Raw genomic sequence first — 10,796 nt, 5'->3', positions numbered from 1 at the left:
CAGGAACTTCTGAATGCTGTGGGTTCAGCCAAAAAACGTGTCCCTTATCTATATCTGATTTGTTCATAATATGCTGCTTTTATTAGTCTAATGTCTTTTGACTGCTTCAGAATTCATTTGATACTCTCTTAGTTTTCATTAATTTTCTGGCAAGTAAATTTAGCTTTACCACTCCTAAATATTCTTCACATTGTAGCTAACTTTTAGACTCTTCCAAATAGCAAACTTGCTTTACTTACCCCCCGCAGTATAAAATTAAAAATTCAAAAAAATTAACTCCTCGTTATTGTTGTATTTGCTCCCCAAAGCAATGGAGAATGTCACCACAGGGAATGAGTTTCTTCTACTTGGCCTGACTGGTGTTCAGATGCTGCGGCTTTTCTTCTTTGTGATTTTCTTGATGGTTTACTTGATAAACTTGGTTGGAAATGGAGCTATATTAGTGATTGCTATTTTGGAACCTAAACTTCATTCTCCTATGTATTTTTTCCTGGGAAACCTTTCCTGTCTGGATATATGCTACTCTTCAGTGACACTGCCCAAAGTCCTTGTAAACCTCCTCTCCACTCGCAGGGCCATATCCTTCCTAGGCTGTATCACTCAGCTCCACTTTTTCCACTTTCTGGGCAGCACAGAGGCCATCTTACTGGCCATCATGGCTTTTGATCGTTTTGTGGCCATCTGCAACCCGCTTCGCTACACTGTCATCATGAACCCCCAAATGTGTATTCTCTTGGCAGTGGTGGCCTGGATCACCAGCTTCTTTTATGCACTGATGCATTCTCTCATGACTGCACGCCTGAACTTTTGCCACTCGCACAAACTCAATCACTTCTTCTGCGATGTCAAGCCGCTTTTGGAACTGGCCTGTAATAACACACTGCTCAATCAAAGGCTTCTTTCTGTTGTCACAGGCAGCATATCTATGGGAGCTTTCTTCCTGACTCTTCTCTCCTACTTCTATATTATCTGCTCCCTTCTGTTCAAGAATAAGTCCTGCAGAATCCTCCACAAAGCTTTGTCCACTTGTGCCTCCCATTTCATGGTCGTTTGTCTTTTCTATGGACCCGTAGGCTTCACATACACTCGTCCTGCCTCAGCCACCTCCAGGACCGCATGGTGGCCATCATATACAGTGCAGTCACTCCAGTGCTGAATCCACTGATTTACACTCTTAGGAATAAAGAAGTGATGTTGGCGCTGAAGAAAACCTTTGGGAGCAAGTTGTTGGAATACTGCCAGCAGCACCACTGAGATTAAGAGACTTAAATCTGATTTCCATCAAGATTTTTATCTCTTCACTGTAATAAAAGGTTTACTTGATTTCTACTTTTCCTTCAGGAATTTGCAGCACCTATAAATATAGTCTGCACTCAATTGTGCATAATGATTATGTGTTCAATTTTTATTCATCTAGTCATTTATCGAAGACATAGTCATTGAACATATGTCATGCAGCACAGTAGGTGCAAGAAACACAGGAGTGAGCAAAAAAAATTTCATGATCTCAAGTTCCCTGGTGGTAAGCAGATTAAGGAGCTGGCATTGTCACTGCTGTGGCTTGGGTCACTACTGTAGTATGGGTTTGATCCCTCATCTGGGAACTTCCGCACGCTGGCCTGGGAACTTCCACATGCTGCAGGCATGGCCAAAAAAAGAGAAGAAAAGAAATTTCACAATTTCCTAAAAGTTAAAGTTTAGTGTGATAGGGGACACACAATAAACAAGTTCATAAGTACATTTGTAAGGTTAATTAAGTGCTCTGACGAATAAAAGGAGATCAGAAGGATAGGTAGGGATGAGGGCAGGCACCCACGCTGTAATAAATACCTTATCTGTTCTTTGCCCTGGGTTTGGGGAGTCAAGATTCTAAAATTCTTGGCACTTCCAAAGCTATAGAAGTGTATTTGTTATTCATGAACCACTTGGATTACATCTGAGTTTATGCTCATAAGGTGACTCGTGGTGGGCTCCAGGGTAGCTTCAGGATGGGGCTGGTCATGTTAGAAAAGACCAACCGTATGATCAGAGGTTTGGGATTGCGTTTTGGAGATATCAGCCTGACTCCCAGAGAGAAGGAAGGCTGGGCATTGGATGATACCCCCCAACACTGGTGAAGATGATCGTCTACTCAGTCTACAGATTCTAATGCTAATCTCTTTCAGAAACACCCTCACAGACACACCCAGAGAGAAAATTTTATCATCTATCTGAGCATTCCTTGTCCCAGGCAAGCTGATTTAAAATGAACCATCACAGAGTTGCTGTTGGGGCTCAGCAGGTTAAGAACCCAACTAGTATCCATGAGGATGCAGGTTTGATCCCTGTCCTTGCTCAGTGGGTTAAGGATCCAGCATTGCCGTGAGCTATGGTGTAGGTTGCAGACATGGCTCAGATCTCATGTTGCTGTGGCTGTGGCATAGGGCAGCAACTGTAGCTCCGATTCAACCCCTAGCCTGGGAACTTCCACCTACCCCAGGCATGGCCCTAAAAAAGCAAAAAAAAAAAGAAAAAATTCTGAGACTGATAGTACATGTCTCAGTTGCATCTAGATGCAGGACAATAGGAAGCCAGACTCTCAGGCAGCATCTTTTAATGTCTGCCTATAGACTTCCTCAGGGGAAGTCTGTGAGCTGTGAGATGGATGTTTCAGTCTGCTCCTCTTTCACTAAGCCCTGGAGTGGTAGACAGTTAAGAACAGTTTCTTTGCTTGTAACTGTCTGGTAAGCCCCTGGCACAAGGCCCTCTGGCCATTAGTGTGTTCTCCGGGGGTCAGCAACAAAAGCCAGGGCACCAGCAGGGTACATGCATTTCTTTCTTAGAAACCAGAGATTTAGGGGAGGGCAGACGTGTAGCATGAAGCTTACATCTGTTGGCCTCCCTGAGCTCTGCAGAGGATTGCAATTGGCCCCTAGGTGTGTGCTAAATTAGAAGCCTGCTTCTCAGGCTGTAGCCTTTAAGAAAAGCAACTAAGGCCCTTTCCTCAGAAAGACTGGTATTTCTGTTTGATGTGTCTGTGCTCTGCCATGGGGGCTAGCCAATTAAGAACTGTTTCTTACAGTCTTATGGGACCTATAAATATGAGCCCTGCAGGTCACCAGAGCATGACAATGAAGGAATGTTCCCTGGATGGTGGGATATGCTGGCGAACTGAATGAAGTGGCAAGAGAACCCAAAGATAGTGTCTGCCAGGCCCCCCATCTATGGAGAGTGTGGCATTTGGTCCCTAGATGTGTATTAAATTAGAAGACTGCCATTTAGGAGTTCTCTTGAGGTGCAGGGGATTGAGGATCTGGTGTTCTCACTCTGGCGGCTCAGAGTCACTGCTGTGGCAAGGGTGTGATCCCTTGCCCAGGAAATTCCACATGCTGCAGGCATGGCCAAAAAAAAAAAAAAAAAAAAAAAAAAAAAAAAAAAAAAAGGACTGCCCGTCAGTCAAACTTTTAAAATAAGCAAATATGCCTCTTTTAGGTAAAGACTGGACATGTAGAGTTCCTGTTGTGTCTCAGTGGGTTAAGAACCTGACATAGCCTCTGCGAGGCTTTGGGTTCAATCCCTGGCCTTACTCAGGGGATTAAGGATCCAGTGTTGCTGCAAGCTGTGGCATAGGCTGCAGATGTGGCTCAGATCCAGTGTTGCTGTGACTGTGGTGTAGGCTTGCAGCTGCAGCTTTGTTTCAGCCCCAAGCCTGGGAACTTCCATATGTTGCAGGTGCAGCCCTAAAAAACAAAAACAAAAAACAAAACAAAAAAACAACTGAAGACATTTCAGTCTGCTGTCTGTGCTGAGCCCTCTTTGGGGAGGGGTCAATAGCCACAGTGAGTTCATATGAGCCTTTTAAGAGAACTGACTCTTACTTCTTTATAGCCTTGTGGGTCTCATGGATGCAAGCCCTGTTGGTTTTCAAAGCTAAATGTTTGGGGGCCTGCTCCTCAAGGGGAACTCTTTAGAACTGGGTGCCAGATGTGGCATCCAAACTCTTCACTCCTCAATGAGAGGCTGGGAGTGGTGAGTCCCCTCCTGCTTGTGAGTTGCCATCCTGAGGAGGTGGAGTGTCTGGCCAGACTGTGTCTCAGCCTCTCTACCTGATTCAATGTGGGATTGGCCTCATTCATCTGATGTGTAGGAGCTGTTCAGCTAGTTCCTGGGTTTCTTTTTCTTTTTCTTTTTCAAGAAGAGCAGATAATTATGAGGTGGGCTTCTTGCTTCTGACTGCTGTGTAGGACAGAAGAGGGAGAAGAGGGGCCAGGAAAGGACTGTGGGAGTCGACAGGGTCCGTCTGATGTGTGGCACTGGCTTGGCATTGGGTCTCAGGGCATTCCTGAGGGAGGCTGAGCTGGGCAGAGGGTGGGCAGCTGCCATCAACAATTGCAGGTCTTCAGGCCATGTGATGATCAAAGGGAGGCGAGTCCATCCTTAGAGGAGGTACCTGTGTGAGGCGAGCAGCTGGGGTTGGGGCACCTGGAGAGAGTGTGATGCCTTTGATGCCCAAGGAGCTTGGGAAGTTCTTGAACTTGGCTCCATTCATGGCCAGCTTTCTGCTGGGAAAATAACCTGGTTTTCATTTTTCTTTTTATTAAAGTATAGTTGATTTACAGTGTTGTGCCAATTTCTGCTGTACAGTGGAATACTACTCGGCCATAAAATAAGAATGAAATAACCTGGCTTTCTTTTAGAGGGAATTTTTCCCTCTGTAGCTATAGATTAGGTGTGTCCACGGCAGGAAGTGAGTTGAAGACCCTCCAACTTTGCCATCTTGAACCAGATCTTCCCCTATTCGTTTTTTGTTAATTTAGAATCAGCTTGTCAATATCCATGAGAGAAAACATATTTTGAATTTGATAAAAAGTAATCTTTTTGCAGTCATCTGCAATAGAGCTGGATAAAATTCTAGATATGGGACTGAGGTTTCCAGACCATGATTCTTTTTTTCTTTTTACTTTTTAGGGCCACACCTGTGGCACGTTTAAGTTTCCAGGCTAGGGGTGGAATCAGGGCTGCAGTTGCTGGCCTATGTAGCACCACAGCAAAGCGGGATCTGAGCCATGCCTGCAGATTACACCACAGCTCACAGCAACGCTGGATCCCCAACCCATTGAGCGAGGCCAGGAATCAAACCCATATCCCCAAGGATATTAGTCAGGTTCGTTTCCTCTGTGCCAAAACAGGAACTCCCCAGACCATGATTCTCAACATCGCAAGCTTTCTGCTTCTTGCAAAAGGGCTTCATAACCCTTATTCAGAATTCTTTTTAGCCATGATTATCTGTGGGTGTAATCAGTCAGTAAGATTGCTTTCATCATTGTCATCTGTTTACAGATGAGGAAAATTGGGGCCCAGAAAGGATAAGTAACATAACCAAAGTCACACTGCTAGCAGAGCCGGGATTCAAACTCCAGGGGATCTTACTCCAGAGTCTGTGAGTTTCATTGTTTGCATCTATAAACTAATCGTTATAAAGAATTTTTTGGCTAAGGCAGATTTTAAGAAAACTCTCTGTCAATTTTTCCTCCATTCACAGCTAGGATCTATTTTGAGTCCAAGAAGATAATGTATCTTTCATTTTTGGTAGATATAAAGCTCCTATTTTCTGATGGTTTTCTTTTTGTATGACATTTCTCAAGTTAAATAATTTACCTTCTTTTGCCAAAATGTTTCAGTTTAAACTTTATCATTTTTTAATTCTTTTTTAAATGATATTTATTTTTTCCATTATCGCTGGTCTACAGTGTTCCGTCAGTTTTCTACAGTACAGCAAAGAGACCCAGTCACACATAACTATATACATGCTTTTTCTCACATTATTCTACATCATGCTCCGTTAGAAGTGACTGAATATAGTTCCTAGTGCTATACAGCAGGATTTCATTGTTTATCCTTAATATATATTTCTCTAGATAATGACATCTATTGTATTCACACACTGTTAAGAGTTTCCACTGGTAGAGTTTCCAACTGTATCTTTTAAAAATTACTATACTTATTCTTTTCTTCAGTCTTTTAGTGAAAAACTGGCTCTGAATACTACTTTTCTCCCTCATTGAAGGTAAAAAAAAAGTTCTCAAAAGGACACCAACTGATCAGAGGATTAATTACTAAAAGAGACAAATAGAGAGAATAACCCTTTGAGACGAGATCCCAAGACATCTATGCTGAGAACATCTCCAGGGAGAGTCAGAGGGGATTCATCTTGTTTATTTGTGGTGGGAATGGGGGTGAAGGCCAAGTGTTCTGTGGTTCCTTCCTACACTTAGGTGTACGATGTTTGTCATATAAGACTCTGAGCAGCTAAAAGCTTTCTGTTCATTTTATTCAAATCCTCACAGCTCTGATTCTTGGATTTCCTCATGCACCAAAACCATGTATTTATTCCGGGTAGGTACACAAAGGAGTGAAGGATAGGACGAATGGGCACAGACAGTAGGTAGAACAGATGACTTTCCATTCGATGGAAGAAGCGTTCTTGTTGTTGTTGTTTTGTGTTTTTGTTTTTTTTACAGAAGGGGATTGAGTCCATTGGAAGGGCTGAGTGAGAGTAACTGGGGAATCTGAATTTAAGCTGTGGAAATGACAGGATCTGGGGGCAGTGGACTTCTGGCCCAAGTTCTTAGCTGGAAAGCTCTGACTTAATCTGTTGAGTCATGGAACTTTTGTTTAAAGTCGATATGGACGCATGTATGCATTTTTACATGTATGCTTTGGAGTGTTTTTTGTTTGTTTGTTTGTTTGTTTGCAAGTGACCAAATGCCCTATGTAAAGAGTTGCCTTGTTTCTTTTACTGCTTCTTCTGCAATGAAAATTATTTAACTAGTCCAATATGGTCATTGAGTTTGTTTGCCATCTCTGGTATGGCAATGCTTCAATAAATACAATGGCAAATCCATGATTTTTGACATTTGCCAACACATCTGAATGGCAGTCTAGGAAGTGGAATGGCTAACGTAGAGTCTTTGAGATGTTTGTAATTGAGAGTCAGTGCTACATGTCTGTTAGAGGTTAAATCAACCGACACCCCCGTCTGTGTGTGTTTTTGCATCTTCGATAGATACATTGTCTTAAATGTTTTGATCTTTGTCAGAATAACAGATTGTATTTTACTTTGAATTTGGATTTCTGTTTTGGATATTAGTGTATTTTTCTCAATAAAAATTATGTTACAGTTTTTGTTGCTTCAGGTGGGAATGTTGCACTGCAGTTTTTCTGTTTCACTCCAAATATTTTTTCAAGGGATCTATAGCCGCTTGAGAAATCATGAGAAAGCAGGATTTTCTATTTTTCTGTTTTTTTTTTTTTTAAATTCTGCTTTCACGTGGATGCAGTCTTTTTTTCTATTTATTGTTTGTCTATGAATAAGTTCCATTTGGGGGGCACGTTATTAGTGGGACGTTTATATAGGAAGGGGATAGGACCTTTTTCCCAGATTTTTGGCTCATTTGTCCCCTTCTCTGTTGCAACAGTTTTACTTTCTCTCAGTGTGAGGCACTCTCTTTCTAGGACTGATTATTTTCTCCTGTTTCCAAAATTCTCTTGTTACTGAAACTTCTTAGCATTGGGGGTGGGGGTGGGTATGGGGTGGGGGTTTTCGTTCTGCATAAATAGCCCTGCTGCTGTGGTGCCCTCTTGTGACTGCAGACACCAATTCTGCTGATTAGTGTTCCCTCTGCCTACACATTATAGGAAGTTTGTGGATTTTAAGAAATGTCTTCTAGTTTCCTGGAGAAGTTCAGGCTGTAGGGAAGGTACTCTGTTTTTTGGTTGTTTTTTCGTTTTTGGTTTTTGGTTTGTTTTTTTTTTTAGAGGCGATTTAGGACTATTGCTGAGCTTCTACCCGTACCCAGAAAGGGGAACATTGCCTATCGCATCCATTTATAAATGTTTAAATGTTTACAAATACATCTGACACGACTCTTCTTAGCTACATTAGTTTTAGTGCTATGATGGGGCTAAAATGGAGTCCTGTTCTCTTACTGTATTTACTGCCTATCTGCTTTCTTCTATGTGATCTGCTTTATAGGTTTAACTCAGCATTCTATGTATGCTTCTTAGTTCTATGCAGTGTATAGATCACAGGGTCTCTGAACTGATCCCATGTTCTGGTTCCTAAATGACATTGCAAGTGAATTTAACTCTAGCATTTCCAACCCCTTTGCTCAGCATGGATCACCCTCCTGTATTTCCCGGTGAGAAACTTGCTGCATTTAGCCTGTACAGTCTACTGGAACAGGTTTACTAATCATCACGTTGTTAGCCTTCTCAAGGCAATGGAGAACGTCACCACAGTGGATGAGTTTCTTCTGCTGGAACTGACTTCCAATCAGGAGCTGCAACCGATCATCTTCATGACCCTCTTGGTTGTGTACATTATAGATCTGTTTGGAAATGGGTCCATATTAGTGGTCGTCACCTCAGAGCCAAGACTCTACTCTCCCATGTATTTTTTTCTGGGAAATCTTTCTTGTCTGGATATCTGCTATTCTTCAGTGACACTGCCCATGCTAATGGCAAACCTCTTCTCCACTCACAAGGCCATATCCTTCCTAGGCTGCATCAGTCAGCTCCACTTCTTCCACTTTCTGGGCTGCACTGAGGCCCTTTTGCTGGCCGTGATGGGCTTTGACCGATTTGTGGCCATCTGCTACCCGCTTCGCTACACTGTGATCATGAACCTCCGGGTGTGTATTCTCTTGGCAGCTGTGGCCTGGATCACCAGCTTCTTTTATGCTCTGATGCATTCCGTCATGACCGCACGCCTGAACTTTTGCCACTCTCTGAAACTCAGCTACTTCTTCTGTGATGTGAAGCCCCTCTTAGAGTTGGCTTGTGGTGACATTCGGCTCAATCGATGGCTCATTTTTATTGTCACGGGCAGCTTATCTATGGCAGCGTGTTTTCTCACTCTCCTCTCCTACTTCTACATCATCACCTTTCTTCTCCTCAAGCACCGGTCCTGCCACATGCTCCACAAGGCTCTGTCTACTTGTGCCTCCCATTTCATGGTGGTGTCTCTCTTCTATGGAACTGTGGGGCTCACATACATCCCCCCTGCCTCTGCCACATCTGTATCGCAGGGACGGTACGTGGCTGTCATACACACCACTGTGACTTCAGTGCTGAATCCACTGATATACACCCTTAGGAATAAGGAAGTGAAGTTGGCTCTGAGGAGAGTCTTTGGGAGGAAATGGAAGCTGTCTGTCTAAAGAAAATCACTGGCAACACCAGAGGAAATGAGAACTGTGTGCTCTCTTGATGACATGTATTTTCTCATCTAGACTAACTTGGATCCATTTCTTGAATTCTGTTTTCATTTCAGAAATTTGTGCCACGTGTAGGCGTGGTCTTCACACACACGATTCCAATTATCCTTTAGTCGTTCACGCAGAGTATTTTTTCAACAGGGAATGTTCACTTTGCAGTGGAAACGATCCCTACGTTTATGACATGAGGACATGGATTTTTTTCAGCTGAGAAGCTGGGCAAAGAAAAGCTGAAGAAGTAACTGCGTGTCTCTTTCTGACAGTAAAATGCATGGAGTAAAAGGCAGAATCAGCATGCCCTGGTGGGCACTCTTTTGCAGGGTTGGGTCAATGAAAGCCTGTTTCATAAACACCACTTGACAGAACGTGGAAGGAAATAGTGGAGTGAGTCATGCTGGTATATGACAGTTTATCTTGATGCAGAAATGACAGTGAATGGAGGAACAATGGTGTAGAGTGTTGGTCTTTTATGGGAGGAATACAGCGTGTCCCACGTGCCTGGAACTCAGTGGGTAGTGAAGAGAGGGGCAGGAGATGAGGGCAGAAAAGCGATGGTAGTCAGGTCTTGGCATCCAGTTGGTCAGCTGAAGGTTCTCCGTACTTACTCTGGGTAATGAGCCTGATAACGGGGCCCTTGAGCAAGGAAGTGACTTCCTACAACTTCTGTGGTGAAAGAATCACAGTGTTACTCTCTTGAGAACAGAGAGTAGAGGAACCAAGATGGAATTAGTTAGGATCCCTTATCATCCTTTGGATGAGAATCGAGGGCAGCCTAGATCAGGGTAATGGTGGTGGCGACTGGAGGAGCATCGAGATTCTGGATGTATTTCGAACACTCAACTTTCAGTATTTGCTGATAGCTTCGATGCGCAGTAGGAAGATGAGAGGTATCCCAGATGATGATTAATTTTCAATGTCTATGTTAGTGCCCAGAAATGCCTGAAGTACAGTGAGTTTAGGCGACGAACAGAGCAAGGTGTGAAGTAGGTTTTGATTTGCTTTTCTCATAATAGAAATGTTTTGACTTGAGTTCTCCTTCCTACTAATTAATCCTCTTTACGCAAAGTACAGTGTATTTTGAAAACCTAATCTTAAAGACAAAGATAAATGCCATATGATATTATTTATGTGTGGAATCTGAACTATGACACAAGTGGACTATGAAGGAAAAGAATAGGAAAAAGCACACACACACACACACACACACATATATATAACTGAATCACTTTGTTGTAGAGCAGAAATTAACACAACTTTGTAAATCAACTATATGTCAATAAAGTTAATTAAAAAGATAAAAATCTGAAGTTGCCTTGTGGCTCAGTGAGTTAAGGATCTGGTGTTGTCACTGCTGTGGCTCTGGTTACTCTAGTGGTGCAGGTTCAATCCTGGCCCAGAATTTCTGCATGCTATAGACATGTCTACAACAAGATAAAAAAATAAAAAATAAGTAAAAACATAATCTTAAGATCAGAATGAAAGTTTTACTATCAAAGACAACTTCATATATGACAATTTTTTCTCTCTAGGAATTATTTA

The 10,796-nt window shown here is 42.6% G+C and overlaps 2 protein-coding genes across 2 annotated transcripts; both read left to right on the top strand.

The window, feature by feature from the left end:
- Window positions 1–310: 310 nt before the first annotated feature.
- Window positions 311–1,254, top strand: LOC110258930 (olfactory receptor 12D3-like). Its single transcript, XM_021082214.1, is given in 2 exon segments — window positions 311–1,103; window positions 1,106–1,254. Coding segments are annotated over 2 exon segments (942 nt in total).
- A 6,995-nt stretch (window positions 1,255–8,249) lies between these two features.
- Window positions 8,250–9,453, top strand: LOC110258933 (olfactory receptor 12D3-like). Its single transcript, XM_021082218.1, has one exon. The coding sequence runs from the start codon at window positions 8,262–8,264 to the stop codon at window positions 9,198–9,200; it is 939 nt and encodes a 312-aa protein (XP_020937877.1). The 5' UTR covers window positions 8,250–8,261; the 3' UTR covers window positions 9,201–9,453.
- The last annotated feature ends 1,343 nt before the right edge of the window (window positions 9,454–10,796 follow it).

Source organism: Sus scrofa, unplaced genomic scaffold, assembly GCF_000003025.6.
Source record: "Sus scrofa isolate TJ Tabasco breed Duroc unplaced genomic scaffold, Sscrofa11.1 Contig584, whole genome shotgun sequence".
Classification (NCBI taxonomy): Eukaryota; Metazoa; Chordata; class Mammalia; order Artiodactyla; family Suidae; genus Sus; species Sus scrofa.
This window is presented reverse-complemented; position numbering and strand designations above follow the sequence as displayed.

Coding starts and splice junctions, on each gene's coding strand:
- LOC110258933 (XM_021082218.1), top strand. CDS start 8,262: ATGGAGAACGTCACCACAGTGGATGAGTTTCTTCTGCTGGAACTGACT.